This window comes from Hemitrygon akajei, chromosome 5, assembly GCF_048418815.1.
Source record: "Hemitrygon akajei chromosome 5, sHemAka1.3, whole genome shotgun sequence".
NCBI lineage: Eukaryota > Metazoa > Chordata > Chondrichthyes > Myliobatiformes > Dasyatidae > Hemitrygon > Hemitrygon akajei.
The window spans coordinates 68,609,004-68,627,928 of record NC_133128.1 but is presented as its reverse complement, the minus strand read 5'-3'; the positions used below and the strand labels follow the sequence as shown (position 1 = coordinate 68,627,928).

Below are 18,925 nucleotides of genomic sequence, written 5' to 3'. Positions count from 1 at the left end.
AAACTTTAATTGGTTCACAAGCTGCTGATATACACTTGCAGACCATCTGTACTCAATTATTCTGTTGAATCCCTTCGTTGTTCTAAGCTCCAGTGAGTATAGTCTTAATTCTCAAGAATTAAAATTTAAAATTGTTAATAATTTATGTCTTTTTTTGAGCATGTGCAAATCAATAGCATAAATATTTGCTTTGGCCTCTGCTACCACATCAGATTTGTCCCATGGCAGCTAATTGTAGCTCTCAGGAAAAATCAACCCGGAGTGTCAAGTGTCATGTGTCACCAGCAAATAAAGTAATTGCCACATTAATGTTTCTGGTCCTGAAATCAGGATCTTGGTTCTGACTCCTGATTTTTCTTGACTTCCAAGTTGCTGATTAATCCATTCACAGCCCTTTATGCCTTTAACTAACTTCAGATTGTTGCCTCTTGGAAGACTCACGTACTTACCTATTGTCCTCTGTGTGCATATGTAAGTAATTCTGTACATTTTGTTGTTTCTGACTTTCTCCTTTTTGATATAAGACTCTTATTCAAATTTTTAAGGGTTGTTCCTAAAATGCAGAAGTTCATATTTTATAGTTTATCATCTTGTATTTAATATCCCTTTGTATTTTCTTTTGGATGCTTATATCATCAGTGATTCTACCATTATTTTAACAAGTGACGTTCATCAGAGATGCTTGAGATGAAGGGATCAACAAGTTGTCCAAACCATAGCAGCTTTTTGTCTCTAAGACTTTTTATAATCTCAGTCAGCCTTCTGCTTGAAATTAGTAGAAAGCAGCAGTTATGCAGTGGTCTGAAGCCTGTATCGGCATTGTGAAGTAACTCCACAAGATTGAAAAATCAGTCATTCAAATAAATTACCGGAAGGCTTTCAGTGGTATAATCTTGCCAGTGATCTGGATGAACACTCTGCTTCTGCCAACAGCTTGTTTAATGTCAAAAGTCCTGAAGCCCTATCCGACATAGGTATCTATGGGTATCCTCAATGTAGAAAAGTTATTCTGTATCTGCCTACTCTTCAAGCACTAGCTTACTTCCCTTCTAACCTCTGCAGCGAGATTTAGCTGCCAATACCCACAGCTTGAGTTGTGGGATTGCCCCCCTCCCCCCAACACCCCACCAAGAAGGAGATACTTCCAGCTAACAAAGTAGTTTAAACAAGTTATTTTATTTTTAATGATACCTATTTAAATTCAAGCCAATAATTCACAACACACAATCACAGAGGACTTATCATTTATAAACGATTTATAAATTACAAAAGATTTACAAACTACAAATGATTTCGAAACATAGGTGCAATTCTTATGAACTATAAGAACATACCAATGAGTTGCGGACGAACGAGTCATCCATTGCAGAGACCAAAGATTGAGGAATATAAGCTAGTTTTTTCTGTAACCCCATCCTCCTGTTGTTTTCTTTGTCATTCCTAACAGTCCTGCCTTCTTCCTGATATTTATATTAATTTCTAATAGATGACATCATCTACATGTGATGTTTTCCTGATACTTTTGCTGGCACCAGAAACTTTTAAGACTGTAAAGTAATTCACAGAGATAGTCTTAAAAGGTTCTTGTGACAGTGATCCCAAACATCCACAGTTAATACTGAAAGGGCTGATTCTCTGAGTATAAACCAGGGAAGGGAGTGCACCCGTGGCTGACATGGGAAATTAGGGATAGTATCAAATCCAAAGAAGAAACATATAAATTAGCAAAAAAAAGCGGCACACCTGAGGACTGGGAGAAATTCAGAGACCAGCAGAGGAGGACAAAGGGTTTAATTAGGAAAGGTAAAAAAGATTATGAGAGAAAGCTGGCAGGGAACATAAAAACTGACTGTAAAACTTTTATAGATACGTGAAAAGAAAAAGATTGGTCAAGCCAAATGTAGGTCCTTTACAGTCAGAAACAGGTGAATTGCTCATAGGGAACAAAGACATGGCAGACCAATTGAATAACTACTTTGGTTCTGTCTTCACTAAGGAGGACATAAATAATCTTCTGGAAATAGTAAGGGACCGAGGGTCTAGTGAGATGGAGGAACTGAGGGAAATACATGTTAATAGGGAAGTGGTGTTAGGTAAATTGAAGGGATTAAAGGCAGATAAATCCCTAGGGCCAGATGGTCTGCATCCCAGAGTGTTTAAGGAAGTAGCCCAAGAAATAGTGGATGCATTAGTGATAATTTTTCAAAACTCCTTAGATTCTGGATTAGTTCCTGAGGATTGGAGGGTGGCTAATGTAACCCCACTTTTTAAAAAAGGAGGGAGAGAATAACCGGGGAATTATAGACCAGTTAGTCGGACGTCGGTGGTGGGGACAATGCTAGAGTCGGTTATCAAAGATGTGATAACAGCAGAGTTGGAAAGAGGTGAAATCATCAGACAAAGTCAGCATGGATTTGTGAAAGGAAAATCATGTCTGATGAATCTTATAGAATTTTTTGAAGATGTAACTAGTAGAGTGGATAGGAGAGAGCCAGTGGATGTGGTATATTTAGATTTTCAAAAGGCTTTTGATAAGGTCCCACACAGGAGATTAGTGTGCAAACTTAAAGCACACAGTATTGGGGGTATGGTATTGATGTGGATGGAGAATTGGTTGGCAGACAGGAAGCAAAGAGTGGGAGTAAACGGGACCTTTTCAGAATGGCAGGCAGTGACTAGTGGGGTACCACAAGGCTCAGTGCTTGGACCCCAGTTGTTTACAATATATATTAATGATTTAGACGAGGGAGTTAAATGCAGCATCTCCAAGTTTGCAGATGACACGAAGCTGGGCGGCGGTGTTAGCTGTGAGGAGGATGCTAAGAGGATGCAGGGTGACTTGGATAAGTTAGGTGAGTGGGCAAATTCATGGCAAATGCAATTTAATGTGGATAAATGTGAGGTTATCCACTTTGGTTGCAAGAACAGGAAAACAGATTATTATCTGAACGGTGGCCGATTAGGAAAAGGGGAGATGCAACAAGACCTGGGTGTCATTGTACACCAGTCATTGAAGGTGGGCATGCAGGTACAGCAGGCGGTGAAAAAGGCAAATGGTATGTTGGCATTCATAGCAAAAGGATTTGAGTACAGGAGCAGGGAGGTTTTACTGCAGTTGTACAAGGCCTTGGTGAGACCGCACCTAGAATATTGTGTGCAGTTTTGGTCCCCTAATCTGAGGAAAGACATTCTTGCCATAGAGGGAGTACAAAGAAGGTTCACCAGATTGATTCCTGGGATGGCAGGACTTTCATATGAAGAAAGACTGGATCGACTAGGCTTATACTCACTGGAATTTAGAAGATTGAGGGGGGATCTTATTGAAATGTATAAAATTCTAAAGGGATTGGACAGGCTAGATGCAGGAAATTTGTTTCCGATGTTGGGGAAGTCCAGAATGAGGGGTCACAGTTTAAGGATAAAGGGGAAGCCTTTTAGGACCGAGATAAGGAAAAACTTCTTCACACAGAGAGTGGTGAATCTGTGGAATTCTCTGCCACAGGAAACAGTTGAGGCTGGTTCATTGGCTATATTTAAGAGGAAGTTAGATATGGCCCTTGTGGCTAAAGGGATCGGGGGTATGGAGAGAAAGCAGGTACAAGGTTCTGAGTTGGATGATCAGCCATGATCATACTGAATGGCGGTGCAGGCTCGAAGGGCCGAGTGGCCTACTCCTGCACCTATTTTCTATGTTTTTATATATACATCCCAACTTGTAATTATGTTTGATGTGCTAAATGACATAACCTCATTGTCTTGCATTTGGCTCCTGGTCCCTTACTGTGCTTCCAGCTTCAAATTGATTGATGCTTGCAATTTAATTTGTTGGATCTCTCTCTATTTAATTTCTGATCCTTAGGGTTCTTACAGGAGTGAGGAATGACAAGCAGTCTTAATTCCAAGATTTCAGTTCATGTTAGTATACAAACATACAACTATTAAGTAAACTAAATAAAGAGCTGAGAAACAATGCTAAGAGGGGAATTAATGCTAAGGGGGGGGGGGGGCCTCATACAATCTCTTCTCCCGCCTGCCGTCTGGGAAAAGACTCCGAAGCATTCTGGCTCTCACAATCAGACTATGTAACAGTTTCTTCCCCCAAGCTATCAGACTCCTCAATACCCGAAGCCTGGACTGACACCTTGCCCTACTGTCCTGTTTATTATTTATTGTAATGCCTGCACTGTTTTTGTGCACTTTATGCAGTCTAGTGTAGGTCTGTAGTCTGGTGTAGCTTTCTCTGTGTTGTATTTTAAATTTTTTTTTATGTAGTTCAGTCTAGTTTTTGGACTGTGTCATGTAACACCATGGTCCTGAAAAACATTGTCTCATTTTTACTATGCACTGTACCAGCAGTTATGGTTGAAATGACAATAAAAGTTGACTTGACTTGACTTGAAGACAAAGGAATAAAGATGATGCTTCTGAAAAATCTATCACTTTTATAGACAAGATAAAAGAAATTCCTTAGATAGGAATGAATAAATTAATTGGCTACATAATTAAAACAATTACATCAAAAGGGTAATTGCTAATGCTTTGCAAATGAAAAATGAGAAAGATGATAAACCACTAGTTTAGCTGCTATACTGCTTTTTGCCAGTGAGTGTGAAAAATACTTGAGTTCATTAAAAAGTACAAATCTTATAAAAACTATTATTAAAAAAGACAGTGGATTTCAACAACGTTAAGAGCTGGGGACTGGTTCTTGTTTGCAACAAAAAAGCTGAGGAAAGGATGTTTGTTAAAAGTTTAACATTATCATTAGCAACTCTAACCCTTTGGAAAGGTCATGCAGCTGTGCTAGAAAGCTGAGTTCAGCAATAAACCTCTTGGGCCCTGCAAAATGAATATCTATTACAATCACAATGGCTGATTGAATTGGCAGTCTTTCCCTGTTGATGCTGATATAGCCCTATATATTAATGAAAAGGTTGATCAGTGTCACTCATGCTTACACAAGTGAATAAAACCCTGTTGGATGGATGTAGAACATTGGAGAAAGAGTATGACAGTTGAGTTTAACCACTTTTTTAAAACACATTTTCTTTTGAGTAAGCAGATTTACAATTGCCCCTTTACTCTCAAAATCTCCTTTTTATACAATTTGTAATTGGCAAAGCCAGCATTTGCTTTCATTTCCTAATTTTATTTATGAAGCTATTGCTAAATTGTCTTCTTGAACGACTAAAGTTCTGCGGTACTCCAGTTTGCTCTTGAGTGATGAATTTCAGATTTCAATCCAGCAGCAATGCAGTAATGCTGATTGTAGTTTAAACTTAGAACAGCTATTACTTGTGGAGGACATTGTAGATTATTGCATTCTGATACATCTGTTTCATTATCCTTGGTGATCAATCAGCATTAATGGTTTGGAGCTGCAAGTAAATATACCTCATAGAGTTAGAGGAGTTAGCCGATAGTAACCTATTTCAATAACTACAGTCTGATGGCACTGACCTTAATAATAATGAAGTGCTTTGAGTAGCTGCTCATAAGCTATATCAAATCTTGCCTTCCCATTGCATTTGATCCCTACAAGTTTGCATATCACCCAAATTGGTTCACCAATGATTCTATAGCCTCTGGCCCCTACTTAGTCCTGTCCCACCTGGAGAATGATGTACATCAGAATGCTGTTCATTGACTTTAGTTCAGCATTCAATACGATCATTTCTCAGAAGCTAGTGAGTAAACTATCCTTGTTGAGTCTCAACACCTCCCTCTTGCAACTAGACAACAAACTTTGCAAATGCAAATATAAGTAAATAGCAATAAAGAACGAGCATGAAGTAACATGATAAAGAGTGAGACCATCGGTTGTGGGACCACCAGAAGTAGAATGAGTGTAGTTATCCCCTTTTGTTCAAGAGCCTGATGACTGAGGGGTAGTTACCATTTTAGAACATGGTGGTGCAAGTCTTGAGGAGGCACTTGTACCTTTTACCTGATGGCAGCAGTGAGAAAAGAGCATGGCCTAGGTTGTGAGGGTCTTTGATGACAGATGCTGCTTTTCCACGGCAATGTTTCATGTTGGTGTACTAAATACTTGGGAGGGCTTTATCCATGATGTGCTGGGCCGAATCCACTACCTTTTCAAGGTTCAAAGGCATTGGTGTCCCATACCACGGGTTAATGCAGCTAGTTAGCACTCTTTCCACAACACATCTATAGAAGTTTGCCAAGGCTTTTGATGGCATGCTGAATCTCCACAGACTCCCGAGGAAGTAGAGGAGCTGTTGTGCTTTCTTTGCAATTATAGTTATATGATGGGTCCAGGACAGGTCCTCTGAGATAGTGACACCCAGGAGTTTAAAGTTACCGACCCTCTCCACCTCTGATCCTCTGATGATTACTATCCCCTGGACCTCTGGTTTCCCTCTCCTGAAGTCTACAATCAGTTTCTTGGTCTTATTGACATTGTGTGAGAGGTTGTTGTTATTACATCACTGAGCCAAATTTTCAGTCTCCTTCCTATCTGCTGATTCATCACCACTTTTCATACAGCCACAACAGTGGTGTCATCAGCAAACTTGTATATGGTGTTGGAGCTATACTTAGCCACACAGTCATAGGTGTAAAGTGAGTAGAGCTGGGGGATAAGCACTCATCCCTGTGGTGCTCCTGTGCTAATGGAGCTTGTAGAGGAGCTGTTTTTGCTAATCTGAATTGATGGGGTCTGCAAGTGAGGAAATCCAGGCCCAGGTCTTGGAGTTTACTGATTAGCTTTGAGTGCATGATGGTGTTAAATGCTGAATTGTAATCGATAAAGAGCATCCTGATATATGCATCTTTGTTGTCCAGATGTTACAGGGTTGTGTGAAGAGCTAATGAGATGGCATCTGCTGTGGACCTCTTGCTTTGGTAGGCGAATTGGAGCTGATCCAAGTCACCATTCAGACAGGAGCTTATATGCTTCAACACCAGCCTCTCAAAATACTTCATCACTATGGATTTAAGTGCCACTGGGTGAAGATATCTGTGAATACACCAGCCAGATGGTCAACACAGGTCTTTAGTACTTGGCCAGTACTTCATCCAGACTGGGCTGGAGTTTGTTGTCCATTGATCCTGTTTACAGTTACTGTTCTATAGATTTGCTAAGTATGCCAGCAGATAAAAGAATCTTAGGGTTGTATGTGGTGACATGTATGTACTCTGATAATAAATTCTACTTTGAACTTGAACTTTGAATTATGGACTTCTTGACAGAGAAACCTCAGACTGTTTGTGTTGTAGCAAAATCTTTACCTCTCACCTCCATTCTAACCACATTCTTCCAGAGAACCATGATGAATGTCCTGACCAGCTGTATCAAAGTTCAAAGTAAATTTATTATCAAAGTACATATGTGTCACCATATACAAATCTGAAATTCATTTCCTTGTGGGCGTACTCAATATATCTACAATAGAATAGTAACCGTAAACATACAGGCTGATGAGTCTGACATTAGTTGAGGGTAAGTTATTGGAAGGTATTCTATGGGATTGGATATATAAGTATTTGGATAGACATGGACTGATTAAGGACAGTCAGCATGACTTTATGCAAGGTAAGGAATGTCGAACCAATCTTAGAATTTTTTGAGGAAGTTACCAGGAAAGTGGATGAAGGCAAGGTAGTGGATGTTGTCTATGTGGACTTTAGTTAGGCATTTGATAACGTCCCGCATGGGAGGCTGGTCAAGAAGGTTCAGTCACTTGGCATTAGGGATAGTGGGAGAGACCAGAGAATGGTAGAAAAGGACTGATTTTCAGACTGGAAGCTTGTGACTAGTGCTGTGCCACAGGGATTAGTGCTGAGTCCTTTGTTGTTTGTCATCTTCTGTTTGTTTCTATCCTGTTTGTTCTGTTATCGGCAAAATAATAAAAATAAAGTTTTTAAAAAAGAAAATGTGGTTAATTAGATTGGCAAATTTGTGGATGGCACCAAGATTGGTGGTGTATTGGACAGTGAGGAAGGCGTTCATGACTTGCAGAGGGATCTGCATCAGCTGGAAAAATGGCAGATGGAATTTAATGCAGACAAGTGTGAGGTTTTGCACATTGTGTAGGTCTTACACAATGAACGGTTGTGCACTGAGGAGTGTGATAGAACAAAGGAATCTGGGAATATAGGTACATACCTCGTTGAAAGTGGTATCATAGGTAGATAAGGTATAAAGAAAGCTTTTGGCACATTAGCCTTCGTGAATCAATGTATTGAGTATAGAAGGTATTGAAGTTCTAAAAGACATTTGTGAGGCCTAATTTGGAGTATTGTGTGCAGTTTTAGTCGCCTTCCTACAAGAAAAATGTAAGCGAAGTTAAAAGAGTGCAGAGAAATTTACAAGGATGTTGCCAGGTCTGGCAACCTGAATTATAAGAAATGATTGAATAGATTAGGACTATATTCTTTTTGAACATAGAAGATTGAGAGGAGATTTGATAGAGGTATACAAAATTGTGACAGTATAGATAGGGTAAAAGCGAGCAGGCTTTTTTCACTGTGGTTGAGTGGGACTACATCTAGAGGTCTTGGGTTAAGGATGAAAAGTGAGAAGTTCAAAAGGGAACAAGAGGGGAAACATTCACTCAGAGGGTCATGAGAGTGTGGAATGAGCTGCCAGCACAAGTGATTCATGTGAGCTCAATTTCAATGTTTAATAGAAGTTTGGATAGGTACAAGGATAGTCGGAATCTGGAGGGCTATTCACGTGCAGGTCAATTGGAGTAGGCAGTTTTAATAGTTTTTGCTTGGACTAGATGGGCCGAAGAGCCTATTTCTGTGCTCTACTTGTCTTTGACTCTATAACAGAATCAGTGAAAGACTACCAACTTGGGTGTTCAACCAATGTGTGTTGAAAAAGAAAGAAATAATAATAATACATAAATAAGCAATAAATATAGAGAACATGAGATGAGGAGTCCTTGAAAGTGAGTCCATAAGTTGTATGAACACTTCAATGATGGGAAAAGTGAAGCTGAGAGAAGTTAACCCCTTTGGTTCAAGAGCCTAATGGTTGAGAGGTGGCAGAGAGATTAGAACATGTCCTGGGTGGTAGGGGTCTCGGATGATGGATGCTGCCTTCCTGCAACAGTGGTAGATGAGCTCAGTGGCGGGGAGGTTTTTCCTGTGATGGACGGCCGTATCTAGTACTTACTGTAGGATTTTCCTACATTGGTGCTTCCATACAAGGGTCAGATGCAGCCAGTCAATATACCCTCAATTATACATCTATAGATGTTTGTCAAAGCTTTAGATACCATACCAAATCTTCACAGACACCTTAGGAAGTAGAGATGCTGCTGTGCTTTCTTCATTATTGCACCTACGTGGTGGGCCCACACAGGTTCTCCGAAATAATAACCACAAAGGATTTAAAGTTGCTGATCCTTTCCACTTCTGATTTTCCAATGACGACTGGCTTGTGGACATCTGGTTTCCTTTACCTGAAGTTAATAATCAGCTCCTTGGTCTTGCTGACATTGAGTAAGAGGTTGTTGTTATAGCACAACTAGGCCAGATTTTCAATCTCCCTCCTATATGCTGGTTCTACACCAGTTTTGATTCGGCCTACAAAAGTGATGCCATTAGAAAATTTGAATACAGTATTGGAGCTATGTTTAGCCATAGTCATAAATGTAAAGCAGGTAGATCAGGGGGCTAATCACCTGCCTTGTGGTGTACTTGTGTTGATAGAGATCAAGGGAAAAATGCTGTTGTCAATCTGACGTGACTGGGGTCAGCAAGTGAGGAAGTCAAGGATCCAATTGGACAAGGTGGCATTGAGGCCAAGGTCTTGGAGCTTATTGATTAGTTTTGAAGGGACACTGGTAATGAATACTGAGCAGTAGTCTATAAAGAGCATCCTGATGTATCCACATGTTCTAGGATTAAGTGAAGAGCCAGTGAGGTGGCATCTGCTGTGGACCTGTTGCTCCCGTAGGCAAATTGCAGTGGATCCAAATTGCTTTTTAGGCAGAGGTTGATATGTTTCATCATCAAACTCTCAAAACACTTCATCACTGTGGATTTAAGTACTACTGAATGAGAGTCATGGAGGCGGGTTACAATGTTCTTCTTGGGCACTGGTATAATTGAAGCCTGCTTGAAGTAGGTGGTACCTCACGCTGTTAAGGCTGAAGATCTTGGTGAGCACTCCAGCTACTTGATCAGGCAGGTACCTGTCTGGTCTGGATGCTTTTTGTGGGCTTACCCTCCTAAAAACTGTTTGCATGTCAGCCTCAGAGACTGAAATCATAGGATTATCTGGGGCTGTGGGAGTTTGTGATGGTTCCTCCATGATTTGATGGACAAACTGAGCTAAGAAGGCATTGAGCTCATCAGGGAGTAAAGCCCTGTTGTTGCCTATGTTGTTCAATTTAACTTAATAAAAGGTGATAGTTTTCAAGCCCTGCCACAAATGTCAAGCATGTCACAAGGGGCCAGGAGGCTGGACACAGGTGCAGGACACAGGCACTGAAGAACTAGGGGCAGGACAGGAATAACTAAAGGATAGAACCAGATGGGGAGACCAGGGCATTCAAAAGAGACAGGGCATGCTCGGTAATCCTGGGGTTCAGAGAGAGTTCGTGGCTAGGCTGGGTCCCAGAATCCATGGCTTGGCTGGGTCCCAGAGTCCGTGGCTTGACAGGAGAGCTCCCTGGGCGGCCGCATAATTCCTGGGCAGGGCTGCCTCCCAGGCAGGATCATGGAGGCCTGGGCAAGACACAGAACACCTGGGCAGGTGTGGGCACAACCTGTAAGGAGCAAGGGGTAGGAAGGGGACAGAGTTCCCCTGCCAGGCAACGGCAGTCCAGCCTGCTACCCAACAGAGGCAAGGGATCAGAAGGGAACTTGGTCCAGGGTAACTCCAAGGCTGACTCACAGAACTTGAGGATGAAGCCATGAGCCCTCCAAGCCAGAACAAACAGAGCTAATCAGACAAAACACCTCAGAACATAGCCAACCAGCAAATAGGACAACCCTCCAACTAGGCTCAGTCCCAGAGTCCCTTATATCCACCTGCCAGCTGATAGGCAACAGGTGCACCTTCTTAAGCCAAGATGATCCTATTTGGCTTAAGGGTGACAGGAGGGATGGCTGCAAGACCCGGAGTCCGGAGTCTGTGGACCGGATCAAGACCTGGAATGCGGGCTCCAGACCGGACCATAACAGAGCATCCTTTATTGATTCAGGTTTAGTTCAGAATTGCCACTTCACTTGTGAGATGGCTTTTTGGAGATCATATCACCATTTGGCATGGCCATTGCAGGGCATCTGACCACAAGACCCTACAACAGATTGTGAGGACTGCTGAGAGAATCATCAGAATCACTCCCTCTTCCCTCATCCTGGATATACACCAGAAGCACTGCATTCACAGAGCCCTCAGCAATATCAAAGACCTCTTCCATCTGTCCTACATTCTCTTTGATATCCTACCTTCTGGCAGAAAGTACTGCAGTATAAGAACAAGGACTTTTAAGCTGGGTAAAGGCTTCTTCTCCCAGGCTGTGAGACTTCTGAGTGCTCTGTTATCACCCAGAATACATTATTTATAATAGTGCCAGTAGTAATAATATTGTTGAATATTTAACTATACGTTGTATATGCACTTTATGTCAACTTCTACAGCTATGGAGTACTTATTTTTATCCATTAATATTATTATTGTGTTTATGTGCTTAAGTGGTATATGTACTGTGTCTTGCACCTTAGTCTCAGAGGAACGTTGTTTCACTTAGCTGTATAGATTTATACAGATGACCAACAATAAACTTGAATTTGAACTTTGTTGCTAAAATCTGGGGTGTTTTGGTTGGTAGATAGATAGTCTGTTTTGGCTTGGATGATGTTGAGCTTCATAAACATTGCAGGAGACTTGGTCTAAATATGCATAAAAGAACGGATTTCATCAATGATATCATCAATGAAAATGATAGCTCTTAACTTCAAAACAGAATTTAAGCAAGTATGGGAGCAATAAATCATTTGAAATCAAAAACAAACTCTCCACCAATAGAACCTAAACCAACAAAAAAAAGATGGTCATAATTGTGGAAGGCTATTAATGCAGGGGTACTTCAGAAGAATGTTTTTGGCCTATTGATTTACTGTATACTGATACAATTTACCCATGTAACATTGAATTTGCTTTGGTCTGCAATGGCAAAAAATAATGGGATATGACACATTTTCTGGGCAAGCATGCAGTCCCTAGGACTGTCAATGCATTACCTTGAAAAAGTGTTTCACCCACCATAACTACTTTCAGATTTTACTGTCTCAGTTTCTAAATTTAAAATGTATGATCTTTTGAGCTAATTTGCAAAATGTTGTGCATCATGTTAAGTTAAAAAAATTTAAAACCAGTCAACAATTTATTAAAAATTAAAAACCAAAATTGTGAGATGAAAAAAAGTATTCATCCCCTTTGTAATTACTGTGCTAACTTATCTCAGGAGCAATATGTTATCTTACGAACTCACATAATTTGTTGATGTAGAAAATTGGAGGATAACCTGTTTTCAAAGAACTCATGAGAATAAATACCCCCTTTCTCTCAGCTGCATGGTAGATTTTTCAACAGACCAAACCAAAATGAAGATAAAGGAGCAGTCAAGACTGGTTATGGGAATGATAATAGAGAAGCACATATCTGGGGAAGGGTACAAGACCATCTCAGAGGCACTGAACATACCTTGGAGCTCAATGCAGTCCATTGTGAAAAAGTGGAAAAAATATGAAACCACAGCCACACTGCCTAGGTCAGGCCCTCCCTCTAAACTTAGTCGTTGGAGAAGAATGGCGGAGAAGAGAGGCTACTGTGATACAAACAGTCACTCTGAGTGAGCTGCAGAAGTCAGTAACAACAACTGGACATGAAGCTCATAGCTCCTTAATCTCTAAGGTGTTGCACAAGGAGGGTATTTATGGAAGAGTGGCGAGGAAGAAGCCCTGGCTTAAATAAAACATCCTTACTCGTAAAGACTTTGCAAAACATCACTTAGTAGATACTGTAAAATTGTGGAAGAAGGTCTTGTGGTCGGATGAGACTAAAATTGAAATTTTTGGCCCCATTGGCTCATATGGCGTAAATCTAATATGGTGCATCAGTCAGTTAACACCATCCCTACTATAGTGGAGGTAGCATCATGCTAATGAGATGCTTTTCAGCTGCTGGCACTGGAAATTCAGTCAGGATTGATGGGAAGATGAATGTTGCTAAGTACAGAGGGATCCTGAATGAAAACCTGTTAGTTTAAACTGGGGAGGAAGTTCATCTTTCAGCAGAAGAACAACCCACAGCACATTGCTAATGCAACCACGTGATTCTTCAATTTTCAAATGAAGAAAATTGATGTCCTTGAATGGCCTGTGGCCCAATCAGAGTCCTGACCTTAATCTGGTCTCTGGCAAGACCTCAAAATTGCTGTCTATTGCTGCTCCCCAACTAATTTGGCAAAGCTTGAGCAATTTTGCAAGGAGAAATGGGCAAATCTTGTTCCATCACATTGTGGAAAGTTAATAGAGATTTATCCAAAAAGACGACTGGTTGCAATAGCTGTGAGAGGTCGTTAGCTGAGAACTGAGCAAAGGGAAATGAATACTTTTGAACTGCTGACATTACAGTTTTTGAATTTTTAGTTCTTCATGCTTTACAATTTTCCATATTTTTGGGCTCAACTGTGAATAAAGGAGCATATGATTCACAAATAAAAATTCCCAGTTAAATTGATCAAAATCCCTGGTTGCAAATACATTTTTATGTGAATAAAGGGTTTAGAGGCTGAATAGTTTTACAAAGCACTGTAGACCCTGTGATCACTTCTTGTATAACCTTTCTGGTAACTTCCTATTACTGAAACTTCATTTTTGCTCAGGAAGGCTTCCTGGGACACAAATAATTCATTTCTCCCACTCTCCTTTATTTCCATGAATATGTTACACTACAGTATCCAAAAGATAGTGATTGTTTTGACATTGATGTGGTAAGCAATGATTAGAAATGATTTCTAGCAGAGGTTGTAGTCAGTGAACATCTCACTGTTAAAAGATGCAGCCATTACTTCAATCAATACCCGTTCAATTCATCTGAACTACGAGGGGTAATTGATAAGTTCGTGGCCTAAGGTAGAAGGAGTCAATTTGAGAAAACCTAGTACATTTATTTTTCAACATAGTCCCCTCCAACATTTACACACTTAGTCCAGCGGTTGTGGAGCATATGGATCTTGGACCTCCAGAAAGTGTCCATAGATGGATGATTGATAAGTTCATGGCCTAAGATAGAAGGAGATAAGTTATACAGCTCTTGTTGCATGCACATGCAGGTCAACTCTTTGAGTGATAATGCAGTAAGTTTGAAGTTATTAACTCATCTCCTTCTACCTTAGGCCATGAACTTATCAATCACCCTGATGAGTTATTAACTTCAAACTTTCTGCATAATCACTCAAAGAGTTGAACTGCATGTACATGTAATGAGAGCTGTATAACTCATCTTCTACCTTAGGCCACGAATCTATCAATCACCCCTGCTGTGGACACTTTCTGGAGGTCCAAGGTCCGTATGCTCCATGACCGCTGGACTAAGTGTGTAAATGTAGGAGGGGACTATATTGAAAAATAAATGTGCTAGGTTTTCTAAAATTGACTCCTTCTACTTTAGGCCATGAACTTATCAATCACCGCTTGTAAAGGACTTCTTAAACACCTTTATTGTCTGCTGATATGGAAAGCACTAATGAAAAGCTACACCCATCAGATTTGTGGGGTGTCCCCCCCCCCAAGACTTATTGTTGTGGTTTTTATTATTTGTTTGCATAGTTTCCTGCTCTTCTGAATTTTTAGGTGCACTTTTGAATTGCTGAACAAGATCAATTAATCCAGTTATTTGATTTGAGAATTCAAATTTTGTGGGCAACTGTGAGGAGAAAGCATTAATTAAAAACAATATTTTCACTATAAGTTCTTTTGCTTTATTTAGATTTTTCATTTTATTTCTAGGGTGAAGTTTGAAGGTGGTAGAGAAACGACTGTGAAAATTAAGGGAAACATTGTTCAGCCAGTTTTGGAACTTCTTGATTTTTCCAGCCAGAAGCTTGAATGTATTCATTTTGGCAGTACCTACTATGGAACCTCAAAGCAGGAGCAAGTTATTCTGTATAACAACAGCCCTGAACCTATCGACTGGGTGACTGTGATGAAAAATGATGCCGTTGGATCTGAAGTGGTAGTAAAAATTATTATTGGAGTAATATTAAATTAAGTAAGAAGCATTTGCCTTTAAATAAATAAGTAAGAGGATTATAATTAAATATAGGATATTATCCAGAAATACTAATAACTTTTTATTTTATGATTTATTTGATAATGGTATGTAATTGTCTTTATCTATAAGATTACATTCCTTTGCCGTACCTTTGTAAACTTCTTTCTACTAAATTAAAGCAATTATTTTTACACCTATATTGGCTCATCTGTCATTTCCATGCTCAATCACATCATCTAAAAATTGATGTACAAGTCAAATCTGGGTACTTTTGGAGATGCCAATGAAGGGGATATAATTTAGACATAAGTGCAATTTATATACTTGTGAATTCATCCATGATTTGGTAGAATTCAGCATTTAATTTTTAAACCATTACTTATCAATATCTTTATTTTTGTTTGTTTATAGTTTATTAAAATGATCGAACTTTGAAGCAAATATAGAGAAATGTAGTAGATCTGTGCTTTCTATTTCTATGTTTTCTGTTCTTCAACCATTTTGTAATTCATGAGATTATATGAAACATTTGGGTGTAATGATCTCATATCTGGTGTTTTATTGAGTGCTTTTATATTGTACACCTCAACAACTACTTTGCTGTTATTTACCCTATTAATTAGGCCCAATTAAATGACCTATTTGCAAGTTTGGAAATTTTACTCTTCACAGTAATATACATCAAAATAGTAATAGTCCCAGTACCAACTCCTAAGAAACACAATGTCTTCTTCCATCCAGTATGAAAACCAATTATTTACCACCCTCTCTTGGTCTCTGTCAATTCTTATTCTGGAGAACACTGGCCTTTTATTGCGTGGCATTAATATTAATGAACTGCTTTCATGTGGGTCTTTATCAACACAGATTCACAGTAACCATAATTATTATTTGTTCAATTAGCCTCCAGCTAAACTTTGGGAAAATCAAAGTCAATGTTTTTGGCCCCTACCAAATGTCCTCAAAGTGGCAATAGAACACAACATCTTATCCTGCAATACCATCATGACCCTGAGCTCTGTAACAGTATGATTAAGGTCTTGATTGTCAATGCTTTCATGACACCTTCATTCTGCACCAGTCTATTGCCCACCCAGGCTGTCAGCTTGCATGTGAGACCAAAGGGTGTCTGCTTGGGATAAGTGCTCAAATGGTGAGGAGAATAGCAGTAGTCTTCAGTATGGCATAGTATGGAATGTGGAGACAAATTGAAGATGACATTTAGTGAAGACAAGTGCACATTCATACACTTTGATTTGAAAAATAAGGAGAGGCAATATTGACAAAATAATACAGGATCATACACATCTGGGCTTTTATGTGAATATATCTTGCAAGATGGTAGGACAGGTTGAAAAGATATTACAAAAACATGGAATTTGCAATTTGTGGTATACAGCATAAATCAGGGTGATTAAAACATAGAACGTAGTTAAATTGATTGTACAGAAAATATTGGCTTTGCACAAACAGGTATTTTGTCAAATGCTGCATATTAGAATGGAAATGAAAGTGTTAGGGTATAGAAAAGATTTATATAAAGATTCTCATGATCGTCAAGAGCATCTGAAATTATTCTCCTTGCAGCAGAGATGTTTGAGATTTGATTTGACAGAGGTAATCAAAATCTTGAATGATTTAGTTTGTGTGAACCGATTAAAAATTGCAAACTTAAGTGGAGATGTTAAGGACGCATAACTGGATGTTTCAGTGATGCATTCTGGCATCATCTTGCCCCTCCTGTTCTTTCTCCTTCTCCTCCTCCTTTAACACTTCAGCTATTATCTCAAACTGATTATGGATTATAACCAGGTTGGGGGTGGATGAGGAGCAATTAAAAATAACTTAATTGGTGAGAATGCTTTGAAAGCAATCCAGGTTGTAGGAATGTTGTTCAGATTCACCATTGAGCAGTACAGTTATTTATTTTTAGTTAGACATATAGTGTGGAATAGTGCAGCAGCTCACCTATTTAACCCTACCCTAATCATAGGACAGTTTACAATGACTAATTAACCTACAAACCAGTACATCTTTGGACTGTAGGAGGAAACTCGAGCACCCAGAGGAAACCGACACACTCATGGGAAGAATATACAAACTATCTTACAGATGATGCTCCGAGCTGTAATAGCTTTGTGCTAATCACCATGCTGCTGCGGCACCCCAGTAAGATATCTGCAGTGGTGTGTCAGCATCTCTAAGAGAGTTCTTCTCTTTAAGTTGGGTCTGCAGTGAAATGAGGGGCAAGTTAAATGTGGATATCACTTCTCCCTTTTGGCTTACGTGCAAGCTGACATCCTGAGTGGACAATGGACTGGTGCAGAATGAAGGCGTCATGAAAGCATTGACAATCAAGACCTTAATCATACAGATACAGACCAGTTGTACTTTGAGGAGGGAAATTACTTACTGCTGTGTTACATTTCTCATTTTGAGGATGAGGTCATAAGGTAAAATTGGTGTGATCAAAGGCAGCCTGTATCTTTGGAACGACCAATTAACCTACTAGCCGGTACACCTTTGGACTGTGGGAGGAAACCAGAGCACATGAGAAAGCATATGTAGTCATGGGGAGAAAATACAAACCTCTTCCAGGCAGTGGCACAAATTGAACCCAAGTGATTGATACTGTAAAGCATTGTGCTAAACACTATGCTAATATGCTGCACTGTATTTGATGACTCTCAACTTGTATTATGTTATGTTATATTGACATTGATTTCTCCTGTATCTGTCTGCAAGAATCTGAGGCAATTAAGTTGAAAGCTGCTATTTTCACAGCCATTGCAGCATGGCTGTATACCTATAGTTGTGGCTAAAATATATATCAGATTATCAGATGTGTTAGGTGATAAGCATAACATTTTAGAACATAATGAGCCACAGCACTGAAACTCTGAAGGCAAGAGAATTTTGCCTGATCTGACAGTAGGAATCACAATACTCTGTTTCCAATCAAGTCTTTTGCCAATAACCCTGTAAATTATTGTGAATTCCTTTAATTAATATGGATGGATGGGGATGTAGAGGAGAAGTTTCTTCCTGTTTTTAAACACCAATTCCTGAAACTTGATAAACATATGGTATTAGCTAGATTATTGAGGCCCAATTTCACAGTACAGTCATCAAATTTGTATTATTGTAGAATTGACATAATAATTTCTTTACTCTGCATACTTAGTTACACAAACCACTGCATTTCCCAATTTGCTATGTAGGTCATTACTTGCAATCACAAATGGTGCAGCAAATTGGAAGCAAATATCAGCACCAATTGCACCAAATTAAATGGTGTTATAAAAGGCATGTCTTTAAAATCTTTATAGTTGTTTGTCTATGCAGATGGGTTTCTTAGTACTTTATTTTTAGTGAGTCAAGTGTTATAGGGAAATGTGTCAATTCATTTTCTAAACTACTTATATTTGACAGGGTACAGATCTATCCCTGAGTTCAGAGGCAGTTTTGGCAGATAAAGCGACAACTGAACCCAGACCAACGGCTTGTATTTTTGCACTGATTACATGTCGACCTTGCCAAGGGATTCTAAACCCTTATAACAAAATCATTGTTACTCTATGCTTCACCCCTGAAGATTTTGCGTAAGTTGAATGGTTCAAAGAATACTGAAAGTTTTGTTTATACTGCAACAAAAAATTAATG

The 18,925-nt window shown here is 39.4% G+C and overlaps 1 protein-coding gene across 1 annotated transcript in view; it reads left to right on the top strand.

The window, feature by feature from the left end:
* Positions 1-18,925, top strand: part of LOC140727211 (cilia- and flagella-associated protein 47-like) — a 596,979-nt gene that overhangs the window by 32,137 nt on the left and 545,917 nt on the right. The window contains exons 5-6 of the mRNA XM_073044476.1: positions 14,998-15,223; positions 18,695-18,864. Coding sequence (XP_072900577.1) covers positions 14,998-15,223; positions 18,695-18,864 — 396 coding nt within the window. The remainder of the gene's footprint in view (positions 1-14,997; positions 15,224-18,694; positions 18,865-18,925) is intronic.